Consider the following 19,719-nt stretch of genomic DNA (forward strand, 5'->3'; position numbering starts at 1 on the left):
TATTGCGAAAGGGGTCGAAATGTGTCACTGTCACAAGAACAGATAGCGGGGACATTAGGGTCGGACGGCTACGTGTAAAAGTAAGTAAAATGGTGTGCTTAGTTTTGCCTCGTGAAAGTATTTTATATTGCGTAGACAACAGGAATCAACAATTTTCATGAATAATTTACAAATATATATTTTTTTTTTCAATCAAATGTTTTGTAATCTGGAAAATTAAGTAAAACGGTATGCTTATGTGTGTGTGTGTGTGTGTGTGTGTGTGTGTGTGTGTGTGTGTGTGTGTGTGTGTGTGTGTGTGTGTGTGTGTGTGTGTGTGTGTGTGTGTGTGTGTGTCCCTAATGACTCATCCTATGACATAACTAATGTTGTGAGGGATGTGAGTGCAACTGGGAGGTTGTATTAGCATTAGAGCCCAACATAATGACGGCCGTGTCTGGATCAGGACTCCTGCTCTTGCTGTGTCTGTTATCAGGTAATGACTTCACACATTTCAAATGCTACATGTGTTAGACTTCCTATAAAGAGTCACTATGGCTCAACTAAAATATATCCTTTAGTAGTATTAAACAGATATCCAATTGAGATTGAGTCTTTTTACCTGGGGAAAGGGTTGGGTTAGGTACAATATTAAATTGAACATCGTATTGTTCAAATCTAGGCGTTGTTTTGTTTGAAGGTTATTTGTTCCAATTCTTATTGACAAGAGAAGTAGTTTAAGCACAGCCGTCAAAATATGGGGTTCAATACTGTGTGGCTCACACACAATTCCACACTTAAGATAGTCTCTCAAGACAGATGAGGGTCCTGCACAATTGTAAAACTTTGAAAATAAAAGCTCCATCCTCCATATTTGGACTTTAGGTAGTGTGTTTGAGTCGTCCGATCCAGAAATCCTGAACCGGATTCAAGGTATTTCGACCAATCATGACACAGTGTTAAGGAATGCGATCGTTACAATCACCTTCCTTTATGGATATGTTTACGGGAGATATATTTTCATGAACACGGACGTGTCGTGATTGGTCAAAATACCGTGGATTCAGTTCTGCATATCTGGATCCGTTAACTCCTAAAGTCGGAACGTTTGCTTCCTTTTCTTATCATGCAAACAACTCATCAATGCTTCCTAGGTGAGAGCATTTGCTAGTCGAGGTATTGCTAGCCAAGATTCATGTAGGAAAAAAAACCTGGCACCATTCCAAAAGTTCTTTCCTAATGCTCGATGGTAATGCTCGAGCTTGGAGCCTGAGCAATAGCTGTTGAGCCCAAAGAAAGAAGCAATATGGAATTGGGCCCGATTATACATGTGACATTCACTTAGTTTGCATTGACAACACAACGCGCATCAAAAAATATGTTTTAATCATTATGTGAAAACTCTCAGCAATGAAGTGGTAGTAGGTAACCAAACTGTAACAGGACTATCTTCAAACCAATAGCAATAATGAGGGGTTATTCATTGGAAAATTGAATAGAATAGGCCTGAAGGTAATATTAAGACTTAGACTTCATTAAGTGCTATAACTTCTTCTATCACTTGGATAAGGTCGTAGGTCACATAATAATGTATCTCCTCTGTTGTTCTTCTGTTACTCTACAGCTGCTGAATGTGACCTGGATGTGTTCGCCACTGTGGGCTTTAATGTGACTCTGCCGTGTAATTATGATGTCCCAGCAAATGGTCTAAGTTCAACATGCTGGGGAAAAGGTGCTATACCCGCCTCGAAATGTAGCAATCAGCTGATCGCTGCTGACGGTGCGACAGTGAGAAAAGACTCACAGGTGTCCAGCAGGTACCAGCTCCTGGGTGACCTGGAAAAGGGGGATGTTTCCATGACGATATTAAACGTCAGTGTGATGGACTCTGGACAATACGGATGCAGAGCGGAAATAGCGGGATGGTGGAACGACCTTAAACATCACTTTCAATTGAGAGTTCAGAAAGGTGAGATTATGGAATAAGATCTGTTAACAGACAGCAGACAGTTACTGTAATAGCATTAATTACCAAAACAAAATTCTACTGTAATAGATACAAATAATAAATAATAATAAATGAAATTTATATAGCGCTTAATATGGTACTCTAATGCCGCTTTTCCACCGCACATGTAGCTCGACTCGACTCGACTCGACACGACTCGACACGGTAGCAGCACGGGTCGTTTTCCACCGCAAATAGTACCTCCTGGACGTGGGCGGGGTCGGCTGCGCGAAAGGGCTGTGACGTATTTTTGTACGCGACGCAAACAACACATACGCAACCCACACATGGACAGAACCCACACAACAACAATGGAGGACATCGATAACATTACTATTATTAGCTGGCATGTTGAAGAAGTTGAAGAAGTGGAATATGTTGGCTGCGGCGCTGCTATGGCTGTTACCAGCATGGTTGCCATGTCGCTCTCGTGACTTCGTCACAATCCCTGGCCAATCAGTGGCCGGCTGTCTGCCGACGTCACCTTTTAGCATCGGCTCAGCTCGCTTGGAACCTAGAGTGAGGCGGTACTAAAAAAAGCAGCCACTTCAGGTACCAGATACCATGTTTTCGCGGTGGAAACGCAAAAAATGCGAGCTGAGTCGAGTCGAGTCGTGTCGAGCTGGTACCATGCAGTGGAAAAGCGGCATAAGACACTTAGAGACGCTTACAAAGTGCCCGCTTCAAAATTAAAATACAGTGACAATGGGACACAGTTTGTTCATCAGACTTCAAATCACTTTTTGGCATTAGGTGTTGTTCGTTGTTACTCCTGATACTATATATCTAACCCAATCTTTAATTGTGCATTGGCAAAGATACTAAGCCAACCCCAAAGAGGACATTGGATAATGTCACCTCCACAGAACAGACCACATTGAAGTTCACACAAGGTACCCCTCCAAAAAACCTTTACACATTATACGTAAGATACCATTATCAAATATGCTGATCGAATAACATACGGAAAAGATGACATGCAAGGTTCAGGAACATATGAATCTATATCAAAAGTTTTGGAATAACACCGTTCATGTACTCTTTTAGCAGCTCACATCAATTCCACACGGTACTGGGACCCTTCTGAAACGGTTCTAAGCCCTATACAGGTGATAAGGAACGCTATACCCTGACCATGAAGCCCATTTAATTCAGCAAATGGAGGAAGCAACACAATGGGTTAGCAGCAAGTCAATACATTTATCTGTCATGAAATCGATGTTTAACCGAACAAACGTGTGGTTCTTGCTGTGTCATTGTCATTTGCCATCACAGGGAAGTAGTGGCCAATTTTCTGTGCCGATTGCATGTGTTCTGATCATCGCTTCCATTGCAGTGGTGGGTGTTGCTGTCTACTTTAGTAAGTTACAGTTTTGCTAAATACGATTTTTGTGGCCATTGTAAAAACTGTTATGTTACTATGCACAATATATAAAAGTATCGATGCATACATATAATATATATTTCAATGTGGCAATTGCTAACCTGCTTTGTATTTGTTATTGCATGTATTTATATCTGTGTTATTACTGAAAAGTGTATGAACAAGTGACTTATTCGTTTGGCGACGTGAACATTTAACGCATTACCCAACATTTTCCATATTTTTTGTGCAGTGCTGAACCTATAATATTTTTGTTTCTCTTTTGATTCTCATTCTCATACGTCTCATCAGTAAAGAGATCGGGAAAATTCAGCAAATCTTCCCAGATGTAAGTAACGGATTGTTTAAAATGAACACATTAGGTAATGAATTTTGGGTTGATTTAAAGTTGAAGAATTCCAATTCATGTTAGTATCTAGTTATTTATAAGTTAATGCAGTAGCAAGCATTGTTATATTAGTGGGTTAGGGTTATCTTATCAGCACGTTAGTTACATGAACACCATTAGTAAACATAAACTCCATTAGTCAACTAGACATGTGCATTTTCTGAAGAATATGTGTGTGGTTGCATGCCAACTCATCGTGTATGCAATATTCTATATTCAATGTTCCACCATTCTAATACCAGTTAGGCTAATGAGTGAGCATGGTAAGTGTCAAGTTCCTGGGCCGCATTATAGGTTTGAGCACGACTTATAGCGCCCCCTGTGGTCACAGTGGTACCAAACATTTTGGAGACCTCTAAACTAATTATTTCTAGACCATTTACAATCCATTAATTAACTGTGATTTAATTGTTAGTAAATGCTTATTATTGCATTTACTTATGTAAATAATGGGTGATGCATGTATTATTGTAAAGGGTTATCAAAACTTGAACAGAAGGAAGAAACATTGCTTGATTGCTTTCTTCATATTAGTGCCGCCTACATTTTAACGCTGTGGTTTCGGGTTAGGTGCTAAATGTCATTCGTATGCGAACCCCTGACTCATGCTCACACTGAAAATAATTTTCAGCGCATATACCACATGCTGTACACCTCACATTTACAGATCTGCCTGGCATTTGTACATTCTGAGGAACTATGTATGTTGACTTCACAAGTATTGGTCGATGTGGTTTTTGGTGAACGACATTTACAAGACGCTGCACGGCAAACGATGGAAAGGTTGTGCTTAAATGTCATACTTCTGAACCATTAGGGCAGATATCTCTATGACTACGAGTGATTCATGCATATGTCGCACTTCGCATTATCACGTTATTGTACGAAATCCACAGTCCAAGCTTTACTTTTGTACTTCAAGCAAACAGCACGCAAAAAAGACCAAATGAAAACTAAACTGTGAACTCTTTCTAACACACTGTTCTCCCCTCTCGTCTGCCTCCACTGCTTTTAGAAACTCGCTGTCTGGTCCTGAACCTACCAACAGAGAGGAGAACATCTACCAGATGGATGAAGTCAACCCCTATCAGACCTTTCAATGACATTTTGTGTGATTTGATACATAATCCGTAGGTTATTAATATAGTCATTGCTATGCTGTCCAATCTGTATGAACCTGTATCCGTGTGATTCTTTTGTACAGTCTGCTCAGCTGTGTCTGAAATATCATCAAAATCGGTCGTAACCTTGTTTATATAATATCCAAATAATAATGTGTGTAATTTTTTATAATTATGCCCTACAACTTTGAGTTGGTGTGCCTTTAACTTCTGGTACTGTGGTGCCTCACCCCGAATAAAGTTGAGAATCGCTGCCGGGGGGGGGGGACACTGACACAAAACAGTCAAGGCGGATGTCAGTCCTAAGTCTAAGGACTGTGCTAGATATGTCTACCCAGAGATCACACATTTTGAAACGTTGCACCTAAATGTGTCATGCAACCAGACAAGATGTATAAAACCGTCATTGTATCTTAACACAAAAGCTACATTTAGCAAGATAAAAAATAGTTTTAACATTTAAAGATATTTTAGATATTTAGATACATAGATATGTTTTATATGTATTTATATTTAACCTTTTGTTTTCAAACTGAGACGCAAACATGTGTTCTAATAATGAAAGCAAGTTTATTTTGAAGGGCCAGGAAAATGCTTAAAAAGTGATTTTTGTTGGGACTGTTTTTTTATTAATATCACTCTTGCCAGCTGACTCATATAGTATGCTTACAACAACAACGTTCCCTATTTTCATACCGTCACACCATCAAGTGAATTGATCCAATATGAAGATGAACATAGGAGATGCAGTATCAAAGGCAATGATAAATACAATTCCAAAGGAATAATCAACGTTAAAACAACATTTATATTTCATATTAATGTATAACTAGTCAAAATTAGCATATGTAAAAAATAAAAAGGTAAAAAGTCTGAGATTACCAGGTAAAACCGTGTGTAGCACTGTGTCCTCACAGCCGGACAGATTTTTGTTGTTGAACTGACTCTCAGCTACTTCTCAACTATGACCCACCCTGACCCAATTCGGACAAAACTAGAAAGAATACAATCTGGTTTCAGCATCACATACAATCTGTATTTGTATGTAATGCATTTCATAATGTTGATTGTGCATATACAAATTAAAAGTTGGCGGATTGTATTAAAATATCAGCATTTATTATCACAACACATAAATTGTGTTGTGAGTGTTATTAATTATTATTATTATTCATGTTTAACCTCTGTTTTCCTTTTATTCCTAGTCTGTTTTACATAGTTTTGAATGATGACTATATGCTCTGTAAGGTGACCTTGGGTGTCTTGAAAGGCGCCTCTAAATTAAATGTATTATTATTATTATTATTATTATAAAGTCATGATCTCTTTGGACGGGAAAAGGGATGCCAAAGAAGATGGCGAGCCATTTGCTAGCAGACGTTGCCATGATATTGTGAACATTGAGTTTTGCATTCATATATTACACTATATCATGGATTCAGCCACTCTTTCATATTGGACTCTGCATATTATTGGTTTTATTCTTCTGCATGTAAACGTACAATACCTTATTGTATGTCATAGTAACTATGCACACACTCCACCATGCAGTGAATTTAAGGACTTTAACTCAATATAAATCAGAGTTAACTTTTGATGTTTATATAATAAAGGTCCTTGTTTCAAATTTGTTTCAATTAAAAGTTGCACTAATATGCATGGCACCATTTCACACATGGATGTGTATGACTCAGAACTATATGTGTGTCTGTAATTGTTTCACATATAATTGGACATAATAGTTAAAGTATGTACCTGTATTTTAATGTGTTTATTTCATAGATTTGCATGCATAGTTTGAAATAAGGTAGGTTGGTAGACAGACAGATAGGCCATCCAATCAGACCGGCTTGTAACAGGCCTGCCACTACCACTGCCTTTTTTGTATAAGCATTAGAATTATTGATTGCTGTCACAGTGTAAACATAATTACAGCAATATGACAAGAAATGCTTCGAAAATAAATGTCCTACCCTAGCTTTAATATTTTGGTTCTTAAGTTGTTTTTCAAATATATGAGTGACAGTAAAGTCATGACGTTGGTCTCGGATGTTATTGGGTAGGACTTGAAACCATGACTTCACTGGTGATGATGACACCACCTACCGATATTACTAAAGAGACCTGATGTATAGGAAGACGGAGCAGGCAGAAGGTCGGACCATCCCTTAGCCTCCGAGAATATTCACCACTATACGGTCAACTATGTACTCAGAACCATTGTCTGTATGTATTCGGAAGTGATATATATATATTTTTTATTGAACGTCTTTTACAGTGGTTAACATAGGGTCGCTATGAAGATTGTCTTGGAACTAAATTGTTGTCGTTTTATTCGTCCTTTGTAACATTGTCCTTAGGGACCTTACTGTTTTAGCCGCGATGCAGAGTGAAGGATTTTTGAGGGTTAATGTTAGTGGTAGCGTGGAGTATCAGGCTTCGCAGGAGATGATTGTGTTCTGCACAATATCTGTGGTGCTAAGCTGCTCTTTTATCTACGTGAACTGTGTTCTGTTGTACACCTTGAGGAGCAAGCCAGTTTTTTGTGAGACGTCCCGTTACATTCTGTTGTTTAACCTTCTCTTCGCAGATACTGCCTATCTTGTGACAAGTTTGTTACTTTACATACTGGCTGCTTGCAGGTTGAGGCTGAAATTGTATGTTTGTGGTTTGCTTACAAGCATCGGTGTTTTAGAAGACATAATCTCTCCTCTTACTCTAGCAGTGATGTCCCTTGAGAGATATGTGGCTGTGTGCTTTCCTATGAGACATGCAAGCCTTGCCACCGTCAGAAACACAGGAGCAGCCATCGCGCTTGTGTGGACCATCTCTGGGGGAAATGTTTTAATGCGAGTGTTGATACTTATTGGTTGGAAAAATGATTTAGATCTGAATGTGGAAATGAAAGACTTCTGCTCGAAAGAGGCAATGTTCCTGGCACCGATTTCCAGTCAAGTTGATAAAGCATTTTCCATTTTTGTGTTTGCATTTGGGGGATTTGTAACTATTCTTTCCTATGTTGGTGTGACATTGGTAGCCAGGTCAGCCTCGACAGAAAAAGCTACTGCCAGCAAGGCCGGAAAAACAGTTTTACTTCACATGATTCAGTTGGTGCTGATTCTTATCGCTACTATCTACTCTAGCATCCTCCTTAGCTTTGCAAGAACAGTGGATAGAACAACTCTGATCCGTCTCTACAACAGTTTTTATGTGTGTTTGAATATATTTCCCAGGTGTCTCAGTGCTCTTATCTATGGGCTCAGAGACAAAACCATCAGACCTGTCCTCTTGAAAAGACTCTGTGGTCAACTTAAATGCTTGGCTCCTACATAACTGTAGATGTCCAAACATGGATTTAGTCAGTGTCTTGTTCCTTGAAATCTAAACTTTTTTTTGAAAGTCATAATTTATTTGAAAAGTTGTCAAATAATAATTTCGCTAAAGAGTCATATGGTTGAAAGTCTGTATCATGGAAGTTATGCAAACACCTAGGGTTATCCAAAAGCATATAAGAATGTCATTGGTTTAAAAACTTGCAGTAAATTGTTGTTTTGTGACACGAAAAGATTGATAAAATAAAAATGTGTTCAGAAAGGTCTAAATGTTCTAACTGTAACACATATAATAATAAGTGCTGTTAAAATTAGCGTGCTTTTAACCCTATAACGCAATCTTATTTTAATTTGATAACCCTAACCCTACAATTGAAGTAAGTGACAGGCTGCTTACAATTCCCAAATCTGTGGTGCTACTTATTTGAATTGAACTACACTTGTATTACCTGTTGGTTTACAATTCTACTAAGTAACTGCCTGTTTGCAATTCCCTAATCGGTGGTGTTCTGTAAATTTGATATTCAACCCACACTGAGTGACTGAGTCAATATATCACCCTTAAGATCACTTGGTGTAGTTTTTCTACATTTAGAAGCACATTTGGTATGATGATAATGTGTCATTCCATTTGATAATCTCATTTAACTTCAATTGGATTGGATTTAAAAAAAAAAGTGATTAATCGTAAATTAACTCACCAATATTATGTGATTAAACTTTTTAATCGTTTGACAGCCCTAGTAACAATATATATTTATATATTATTTATAATAATATATATTATATATATATTATAATATCTATTTATAATATAAATGGTTTATGACCGTTCAACTATGGTTTAATTTCATCTGTTATCTGTTTTCAATCATTTTATTTTGTTTTTACCACTACACTAATGTAAATAGAGACATATACACAATTATTCTGTGCATCTCTTTTAACGTAATTATACGTTTTTCTGGATGGCCACTTTTTAAAGTACACTGTTTTACTTTGTATATAGTTCTGTTGTAATATATATTTGTAATCATCTTCAATAAAATTTGTTTATAAAGCAGAGATATTTATTTATTTAATCTGCGGTAGGTAGTCGCAGCTTTCGTGTTTGGACGATTGTCATTATATTACGAACTTAAACCAACCCCTTTTGTAGGCTAACATATTATTAGTATTTATTATTATATTATGTGATAACAGGTTATTCATTAACTGGTAGGTGAATCCATCGATGTAGAATAATATTTGATGGGCTGTAAAAAATGGGCACCGTTATCTAAGAAACTTAATCATCTAGACAGAATTGCACAGCAGTAAGCTTATGAGAACTGAGAAGCTTGTTGTGATCAGCAGTATCCAAATGGATCGTCTTTAAATATTATAAAGACAGAGCAAAGAGACTGTTTACAAGAAGGGCCAGGGCCAAATCTATTTCCTGTGGAGGCTCTGGTCATTCAATGTTATTTATTATTCTACTATAAACAAAGTTGAGCTGTTTCAGTTATTCTACAATTAGATGTAGTGCTAGGTATATCTTTTTTTAAATATTGTAACATTATTTTCTGACTTTTTATTGTCTCCTTGTGCCACTGCTGGTAACCCAACTCCCTCCAGGATTTATTAATGTTTATTATATCTTCAAGTTACAATGTGTAGGATTGAAGGGTAAAGGCCAATTTCCACCGGAATCGGCACAGAAGCGCCATGGCAGCAAAACGGCTGTGTTCCGTACTGCAATCCCCACTGGAAGCGGCACGGACACGTTCCGACAGATTATGCACAGGCTCAAGACGTGCATAATTATAATAAGTATTCATACAATATTATTCACGAGTTATATTCAAACCATATATATTATAATATACATTATAATATATATATATATATATACATAGGCCTACCTTGTAATCAACCATACACATAACCCATTAAATACGGTAGACCTATGATTTCTAGATGTCATGGCAACGTCCACTCGCGACACTGGACTTGCGAGGCATCGACGCGGATTTTCATTTCTTCTTTGCCACTGATTAGCTATTGATACCATACCAAAGATAGACTGCATAATATATAAATACCCTGTGAATTGCATAGGGATCGATGTGAGCTCATGAATATTCATGCACAAAGGCAAACTGATTGGCTGTAGTTGTGTTCTGAGACACGGCAGCGAACCGGCAACTTTCAGAAATAGAAGAGGCAAGTATCGTAAACGAAGTGCCGGTTTGGGGACGGTTCCGTGCCGTGCCGGTGCCGTATCCAGTGGAATAGCCTACGTTGACTTTAATGGTTTCTATTATTTTCGGCGAGCGATTCGCTGCCGTGCCGCTTCCGTGCCGCTTCCAGTGGAAATTGGCCTTTAGGGTTAAAAAAACAACACGGAAAAATAGTGTTCCCTACACTCAAACTGCAACTGTGTGACGTAGACTAGCATAGCTCAGCTTGCTGTTTTTTTAGGAGTGTTGATAGTACGTTTATTTTGAATAAAGGCCTCGTTCACACTGCGGGCCCTATTTTAACGGTCTGAAACGCAAGTGAGAAGCGCTAAACGGAAGTAGCTTTGTGGGCAGGGCTCTGCCGCTGTTGCTATTATACCACGGATAAATTACTCTTGCGCCCGACGCAAATCTAAAAAGGGTTGCCCTGAAGTAGCCTGATTACCAATGTGTGGTTTGGGCGTAACGTGCAATAAACCACTGAGAGTGCCATCTCCCATCCCCTTTAGGAGCCATGAGTGCATTTGAACCTGAAGAGTTGATATTTTAACAGCACATTAACAGTCTCCGATGAGACAGATGCATGACCACCGAATTTCAAACTTCAAATGGCTCAGTTTATGGCCAAATGATATGCCCTAATTCACACATGGAATAGCGTTTTCTTCTACAACTTCCGAAATATTGAGTCGTCATGCAAATTGCCTAATATGCATGTGTCCCCCCGTTAATGTACATTGCCATGGACTGTATTATGTGTTACGTGTTTAGTTTGCGTGTGTTTAAACAGATGGATACACACACGCGCGCCTGCATTTATTCATTCTTTTTAACTCCCACTCGCGGTAAAACAATGTTTTCTCGCGATCAAAAACTCATCAATCCTAAAAGTTATGGGCTTGTACACGATGTCTGTGTAAAGAAAATATGTGTTTGCTGTACGGTGTTTGCAGATGCATTGATTTAAATAAAACGTATCACCGCTTTATCAGCTGTTCTTTCCCAAATTTACCCTAAACGAGATTTTGTTTTGGAAGGCTGGGATATAGCCTACTTTGCTCGAGTTTATCATTGTTATTATAATTATTTTAACACATGGCATAGCCTACTACAGTTTTCATTCATGCAGCCCCTATGGGCAATTTTTTTTGCAGTTGCGACCTGCCATGGCACGTCAAAATAGCAACACCAACTGCGCTATCCACTAGTGCACTTGTCGGTCAGTTGCGCAGCTGCTTTTTCGATCTGGATGATAGCACCATGCATGTATCATTTGCGCCAGAACACACCTCTGCTTTTCGCCGACACACCTCTCAGGGCGCAAGTTTAGTGGCGCAGGTTTGCCGTGGGGGAATATCGGCTTTATGCCGGGTGCAAACTAGCAAAGATACATGCGTTGGTGTAGAAAGTCAATTGCACTGAATGCAAGATAGGGCCCTGCAAGTCAATGTGGTCCAAATCCGATGTGTGCACAAGACATCACATTTGATCTTTTCAAGGTGAGCATTTAGGTTTGCAGTGCGATGAAACACAAGAGAGAGGTACTGGCTGGCCAATTTATGAGTAATAGGATGTGATTTTATTGATAACATTATTTAAATAACTATTGATAAGCATTGACTACAGATATGTCTGCCTACCTCCAAGCATCGGTCAAGACACACACCCCAGCTCGATCCCTCCGCTCAACTACCTCAGCTGGACGTCTGGTAGGCTACCGCCACCGCTAAGAGCAAGCAAAGGTCGACCAACAAAGTCACAACTCTTCTGTTTTGGGACCTCAGTGGTGGAACGAGCTCCCTGCCGACGTCAGGATCACAGAGTCGCTCACCAGCTTCCCCAAAAGACGCAAAACTCACTTGTTCAGAGTTCACCTCGACTCTGCATAGCTACCCGGTCCCTTCCGGCCACCATTGTATGTTGTACGTCCTGCCACTTAATGTACGCACTTATTGCACGCACCTAATCTACATTGCACTTATTCATAGAACTTAATTGTGTAGCATCTGCAGTAGCTGCTATGACTGCTGTACACGGGGATTGGGTTAGCCTAGCGATTGTTACTTGCACTTGGTTCTATGAACATCTTTACTGTACCGACAGTGATAGATTGTTTCACTTCTTATGACAAATGTACTTATTATAAGTCGCTTTGGATAAAAGCGTCTGCTAAATACCCTAAATGTAATTGTAAATGTAAATATGTGCTGCATGGTTACTTTAAGCTACGAGTTAGTTTACATTTTTTGCAACTTTAGTCTGTTAAAACTGAACTTACACTACTATAAACAAAGTTCAAGTTGTTGAGTAGGCCTACTACTGTAGTTACTTCTGTTGGTTGATAACTGGTCCATTTCCCTATCCACAGGAACCACATATAATTGTCAACATCATCATCAACATGTGGGCCAATTACTAAGTCAAAACATGAGTGAACTCCTTGGTAAGCATTTTAATATTTAATGTGTCCAAATGAGCTGGCAGGGGACTGGTTTAAAGAACACACCATTAGCTCAGAGGACAAAGAACTTCCTCCATTCTGATGGATCCCTAATGGATTGTAACTCGCCAGGGTATTAGCAATCCCAAGAGCATCAGCTACACTTTAGGTTGAAACAACCCTTTGTTTTATTCGTTTTTTCTTTACAGACCACCATCTCACAACGGCACAAAGGTATACATTTGTGAGTAATAAAAATCAATCACAAATGTAATGTATCAGTTGTAGCCTATGTTCAGAAGATTAATATATTGAACATATGAGTATTTGAGAGGAACAGTCCACCTTACTCATTCAATGCTCTACTTTAAGTCAGAAATAGAGTTACTGGCTCTTCATTGCCATTTTGTTTCAATCTTCTTGGTATGTCTATGAACTTTAACCCTTTGTCAGTGTTACTCTACGGTTACTTATTATGTCCAGCCAGACCCCTTGCAGCTGGTCTGACACTTCTTGTGTGTCTGTCCATCTCGCCCATGAAATTTGCAGGCCCTGCAGCAAAACAATAGCCTGGCACCGCCCACCTACCTACTTCCGCTCAATTTTCATTTCACTTCAGTACTAGGTCTGGGTCTGCTCCATCTCATTGCTTGAGTCGGCCCTCTTGTGGCGTAACCACTCTTCCTCTCGTTGTCTTCAAGACTCCAGGGCGTATGAGGGCTTCATCGGGCAGGGGGTGTTGCAGCAGCTTGACAGAGTCTGAGTTGCTTGATTTTCCCATCGAGGCGAAGGCCCCACAATGGAGAGCTGTTCGCTTGTTTTGACCGCTTGGCCGTCCACCTGCTGTGGGGTTACTTGTCACTGCAGATCCTTGACTGTCCGTGTACCCCGTGATATGAGGGTACCCATGATTTGGTCGGACTCAGGGTTTGGGCGCATCACCGGCTGGAGCACCTACTGCCAGTCACACTGTCTCGTGACTGCTGGTTATGCCTGAACGATATGGGGAAATAATGATTCATTATTTCGACCAATATTGCGATGCGATTTATCATGTTTTTTATATATTTTTTTGCTTATGTTCTGTATGATTCACTAAACAAGCAATAAATCATTCTATAGTATGACCAACACAAAATTGGAAACAGTCAAAATATAAACTGCTCTTTCTATGTGTTGAGATGAATTGATACATGAATTGATATGACATCTTTATTTAGCTATTGAATTGGAAAAGAAAAATAAATAAGGATCTTACTGATCTCCAGTCACTAACAGCAACAAATAAAAAAAAAATAAAAAAAATGCAGCCTTTGCGATTTGCAAATCGCGTTCTACTACATCGCGACGTCGGTTTGAATTTGATTAGCCTTACTGCTGGTGCCCCCGCCGCTTCTGAGCCTCTGTGCCTGGCTGACCGCCCTGACCTGTCGTCTATGATTGTGCCATAGATCTCCTACCTGGATCCCCTCTTGCCCAGCTACACGCTCTACCATTTCTTCTTCACTATATAGAAGATGACAAATCGATTCTTCTCCCCATCTCCCGCTGAGCACGTGCAACAGTTCATCTGTCTCACCTCGTGCCCATGCGTCAAACACACGCCAAGACCTTCTGCGGGAAACTTTCTGGCGGCCCACAATGAATGCGGACACTCGCTCATGCCTTGCTGCCTGTTTCGAACCTGCGCACAGAACAAGACATCCACCCGATCCCGTTGCGACCTTCTCCACCCCTTGCCAAGCCCCAGTCGGCCTTGGTCTGACATCTCTCTGAGGTTGTCCAGTCGAGGCCCCGAGTTCATCTCTCAGCTGTGGCGATCGTTCTGCCACAGTTAAATAAAGATGTTCTGATATCAATTCCTGCATCAGTTCATCTCAACACATAGGCCTGGCCTAAAGGAAAGAGCAGTTTACATATTGACTGCTTCCAGTTTTGTGTTTGGCATAATATAGAAAGAGCTTGTTTAGTGAATAATACATAACAAAACTTAAAAAAAACAACGCATAAATCGCAATCGCAATATTGCTCGAAATAATCGCAATTATGTTATTTCCCCAAATCGTTCAGCCCAACTTTGGACCCACCTTCAGTCTTTCAACTGATTACCATCCACAAAAATAACAGTTGAAATTAACAACAGACCATTGAATTTTATATTTCTAGGTTGAATTATTCCCTTAATTGTTTTGCCTTTTGTGATTGAAGAGAATTTGTGTAAAAGAGTACTACATTTGCAAAGAATAACATTGACATCTTCATGTATTAAAAAACCTTATATATCTTGGATTTTACAATAAATAACTGCCACTCTCAAAGATCCCTTCTGTTTAGATTGAGATCCCTCATAAAACTACATTTAAAAATGGCTTGTAACTGTGTGCGACAGCTACGTTAATTTCCTTTCCCTTGGTGTTACGCCCCACCTCTAGTTGGTCCTACTGCGGCTAACAACGAGCCACCCTTTGTTAAGGGGTTGAGGGTGCAGGCAGGCAGGTAGGACCCAGATGCAGACGGTTTAGCGAGAACAGCACTTTATTTATGCCTAAAGGCTAAGGCAAGGAACCAGGGAACTCGGGTGACAACAGGGAACAGGGAACACGCAGGACGAACAACCACAATGACAGCACAAGGAACAAAGGAAAGACAAGGGCTTAAGTAACAAACACAACGAGGAACAGCTGAGACACATTAGGGGAGGGAACAGTAATCAACACAGGAGGGAAACACACCAAAATGACACCAAATATCAAAGGACACCTTTTACAAAAACCCAACCAGTGGGATTTATTTACATAAACATATGAAAAGGACACAACATTAAGATATACAGCAAAGTCCAAAACATAAAGACAAGACAAATCCCAGAGAGGTGGCACGACCAGCCAGCAGTCCCATGACCAAAAGCATCCCCATGGGAAGGGGAATCTGTCGCTTCTAAGGCCACGTTTATGCGTAGCAGGGTATTTATAGAAACAAATATTTCCCCCCCTCCGTTTTCAAAAATAACATTGTGCACACAGCATCGTTTTCAAAAAAGTTGTTGTTTACATCAGAACGCATAAATACGCCGTCGAGCGCCATTATAACTATGCCAAACGTATGGGCGGCAGTGTAGTAGAGCTTAGATCGGGCCCAGAAACTCAAGCCCGAGCCCGATTTCAACCCGACTTTTTTTTTTTTAAACATATGTAACTTTGTACACATTTGTTACTAGGCCTACTCTGCTAAATATATATGTAAGGGATAATGTATAGAACGCCGGTCATTATCGGGAAAATAAGCCCCGACAGGGCGAACAGTACACCGACCGACGCGCAGCGAAGGTGTCTTGCTTTGCCCTGAAGGGGCTTATTTAAGACAATGACCGGCGACGTTCTATACATTATCCCGCTTATCACACGGCTACTTGCCAAAACGAAAAAATAACTTCACATGGTGTGTCTTTTTACAATTTATTCGTTACCAGCATTCTCAGTGTTGATCAGCAGAGAAATAATTTGTCCGCAAAGACGGTGACGTCGCTTAGCAACGGAAGACGCTGGGCTTGACAAGTCACCGGACTACTACCCATGCAAGTGAACGGAGCGTTCCACGGCATTGAGAAGACCCGTGTAATAAAGGCCTATAATATTTCTGTTTATGGCATAGATTTCTCCTCAGATTAGGCTAATAAACCAATGATAAAAATTAATAAAAAATTCGTCGATCAAAGGCCCGGGCTCGGGCAGAGAATCTAAACTCTAGTAGGGAGAAGGATAAAGCCATGCAAGCCAATCAGAATCCTCAGAATCAACAACAACGAATAACACGAGCGTCTTCCTGTAACAAACAAACTGTAAACATAGGGCGCTCATATGACGTTAAGCATTTCCTGGCGCATAATGTGACGCTTCAGAACCTAAAACCCTGTTTCTCCCCGTTGACACGACAACACATAACCGGCGTTTTCAGAAATCTCCACTTTGGCCGGAGTTTTTAGAAATTATCGTTTTCTGTGACAAAAACTGCGTTCTCGTGTAAATGAGAGGCCAAACCGCATGGAAATATCTGCGTTTTCCCTTCGTGTAAACGGGGCCTAACTCCGGTCTTGACGAGCGGTCCAGGTGCTCCTAATCAGCTCCACTGATGCAGCACACCTGAGCATGGGCTGAGACATGCCAACAGAACAGGGACAAACACAGAAAGCAAGCCCCCTTCTGAGGCTGAAGTGTGCAAGTTGAACTTGATTGTGCCCCTGCACCACTCAAAGACCAATGCACTGCCACCGCAAGGCCAGTGGGGTGTAGAGGGGCATAACACTTGGATTATTGTTTGCTGTCATAAAATAATAATAAATGTCTACCCTAGCTTTAATATTTCTGTGCCTAAAAATGTGATTAACAGTGGCTTGTGAAGGTGGGATCACATGTTGATGTTAGCGTGACATCATCCCCAGTGTAGGCATTGTCGCCATGCCTACACTGGTGATGATGTTGAATGATGACATCACCTGCTGGTAAGAGAAAAGAGACCTGATAGATAGGAAAACTTAAACAGCAAATGGTCAAACCATCCCTGGCCTGCCGAGAATATCCAGCACTATACGGTCCACATGTCTGTCTTTTATGTGCTTAACATAGAGTGATTATTGGATTGTCTGGGGACCATATGGTCATTTTAGTAGTCCTTTGTAACATTGTCCTTAATGACCTTACATTTTTTAGCTGCAATGCAGAGTGCAGGACATTTGAGAGTTAATGTTAGTGGTAGCGTGGTGTATCAAGCCTCACAGGAGATGATTGTGTTCTGCACATTATCTGTGGTGCTATGCTGCTCTTTTATCTACGTGAACTGTGTTCTGTTGTACACCTTGAGGAGCAAGCCAGTTTTTTGTGAGACGTCCCGTTACATTCTGTTGTTTAACCTTCTCTTCGCAGATACTGCCTATCTTGTGACAAGTTTGTTATTCTACATACTAGCTGTTTGCAGGCTGAGGCTAAAATTGTATGTTTGTGGTTTGCTTACAAGCATCAGTGTTTTAGAAGACATCATCTCTCCACTTACTCTGATAGTGATGTCCATTGAGAGATATGTGGCTGTGTGCTTTCCTATGAGACATACAGACCTTGCCACCGTCAGAAACACAGGAGCAGCCATCTCTGTTGTGTGGACCATCTCTGGTGGCAATGTTCTAATGCGAGGGTTAATTCTTGTTGATTGGAAAAGTAATTTTGATCCAAAAGCGGAAATGGAAGACTTCTGCTCGAAAGAGGCAATGTTCCTGGCACCGATGTCCAGTGTAGTTGATAAAGCATTTTGCGCTTTTGTGTTTGCATTTGGGGGACTTGTAACTATTCTTTCCTATGTTGGTGTGACGTTGGTAGCCAGGTCAGCTTCAACCGACAAAGCATCTGCCAGCAAGGCTGGAAAAACAGTTATACTTCATATGATTCAGTTGGTTGTGATTCTCATCGCTACCATCTACTCTAGCCTTCTCGTGAGCCTTGCTAGAATAGTGGACAGAACCACTTTGATTCGTCTCTACAACAGTTTTTTTGTGTGTTTGAATCTATTTCCCAGGTGTCTCAGTGCTCTTATCTATGGGCTCAGAGACAAATCCATCAGACCTCTCCTTTTGAAAAGGCTCTGTGGTAATATCAAATGCTTGGCCCCCAAATCTGTGGATGAGCAAACAAGGATTAAGGATTGTCCTGTCCCATGAAATGTACAAAGAAAACTAAATGATAGATATGTGAAAAGATTAATATTTTTTGAAAGTCATTTATGTTTTTAAAAAAATATTTTTCTCTGGAGATAATTATTTTTTAGCAAGCTGCACTTGTTTTGGATTCAGGTCAGTTTACAGGTGACCTCTTCGCACTCACAAGCTATTATACCCCTCTGACTCTTAAAACATTAATTAAGGAAATAAGTAAACACATTTGCTAAAGTGACATATGGTCAAAAGATGGTGTCATGGACGTTATGCAAACACATAGGGATTTCCCTAAGCATTGCAGAATGTCTTTGGTTTAAAACTTGAGCTAAAGTGTTATGTTGTGGGACAGAAATATTGATTTGAAATGAGAATGTGATTTGAAAGTGCTAAATGTTTTTACTTTAATATAAATGTATAACTATTAAACTATAGCTATAATATAGTTGGTGGTTTAATGTTATGTTAATTAATATAAATCATTCTATTATGTTTTTAGCTCTACTTTAATGTGAATACAGCGATACAAAAGGTTTCTGTGTATCTCTTTCAATGTAAATATCTGTTTATGTTTATTGCTATATTTTCATGTGGATGTTTTCTATAGGTTTATAGTTATATTGTTATTTAAATTTGTAGTTATCTTCAATAAATGTTGATATATCAGAGCAGTTATTAATTGAACACACTTTAAAGCTGCACTAGGTAGTCTTTGCATTCTTAAGTTAGGATTGTCATTCCCTCATGAACTGAAACCAATATAAATTGTAGTAGGCTAATAGGTCATAAGTATCTATGTATAACTGCTTGTTGAATCAATGGATGTATGGAACCTGGTACGAGTAAGTATTGTGGCGACCCGGCCCCAGGAATGTCTCTCTCTCACGCCGAAATCAACACACGCCAAGACCCGTTCAAAGCCCGGGAGGGCGTTTATTCATTAAATAATGGGGGAAAAACCTGCAGGGTCGGTGGCCAACATGGGAAAACCAAAAATCATACGCGTGACTCCACGGTGGAGGCAGGGGAATTGTCGCTCCAGCCGGGCCGGTCTCGTCCCTGGAGTGGGGGGTCAATCCCGCCGGTGATGCCGTCCCGGTGATGCGTGCCGTGTCGGCGCGCGTCGTCCTGGCGTGCGGGTCCTCTC

The 19,719-nt window shown here is 40.1% G+C and overlaps 3 protein-coding genes across 8 annotated transcripts in view; all 3 read left to right on the plus strand.

Moving 5' to 3' along the window:
• Positions 1-5,753, plus strand: part of LOC132461959 (hepatitis A virus cellular receptor 1 homolog) — a 22,011-nt gene extending 16,258 nt beyond the window's left edge. For 3 of the 6 annotated variants that reach the window (XM_060057491.1, XM_060057492.1, XM_060057487.1), the window contains 5 exons: positions 2,806-2,880; positions 3,035-3,096; positions 3,263-3,347; positions 3,663-3,699; positions 4,775-5,753. In XM_060057491.1, coding sequence (XP_059913474.1) covers positions 2,806-2,880; positions 3,035-3,096; positions 3,263-3,347; positions 3,663-3,699; positions 4,775-4,862 — 347 coding nt within the window. In that variant the 3' untranslated portion in view covers positions 4,863-5,753. Of the gene's footprint in view, positions 1-2,805; positions 2,881-3,034; positions 3,167-3,262; positions 3,348-3,662; positions 3,734-4,774 lie in introns of those variants that run through there. The other 3 variants (XM_060057489.1, XM_060057488.1, XR_009526701.1) reach the window with 3 other exon arrangements.
• A 680-nt stretch (positions 5,754-6,433) lies between these two features.
• On the plus strand, positions 6,434-9,205 carry LOC132461960 (odorant receptor 131-2-like). The gene has a single exon (XM_060057494.1). The coding sequence runs from the start codon at positions 7,263-7,265 to the stop codon at positions 8,211-8,213; it is 951 nt and encodes a 316-aa protein (XP_059913477.1). The 5' UTR covers positions 6,434-7,262; the 3' UTR covers positions 8,214-9,205.
• An 8,268-nt stretch (positions 9,206-17,473) lies between these two features.
• Positions 17,474-19,429, plus strand: LOC132461149 (odorant receptor 131-2-like). Its single transcript, XM_060056195.1, has one exon. It carries the CDS (start codon positions 17,562-17,564, stop codon positions 18,576-18,578), a length of 1,017 nt encoding a protein of 338 aa, XP_059912178.1. The 5' UTR covers positions 17,474-17,561; the 3' UTR covers positions 18,579-19,429.
• Positions 19,430-19,719: the final 290 nt, after the last annotated feature.

The sequence above is a fragment of the Gadus macrocephalus genome, chromosome 7, assembly GCF_031168955.1.
Source record: "Gadus macrocephalus chromosome 7, ASM3116895v1".
In the NCBI taxonomy this organism is placed as follows: domain Eukaryota; kingdom Metazoa; phylum Chordata; class Actinopteri; order Gadiformes; family Gadidae; genus Gadus; species Gadus macrocephalus.

Excerpts from the sequence above, each read along its gene's own strand:
- LOC132461960 (XM_060057494.1), top strand. The coding sequence starts at position 7,263 with ATGCAGAGTGAAGGATTTTTGAGGGTTAATGTTAGTGGTAGCGTGGAG.
- LOC132461149 (XM_060056195.1), top strand. The coding sequence starts at position 17,562 with ATGACCTTACATTTTTTAGCTGCAATGCAGAGTGCAGGACATTTGAGA.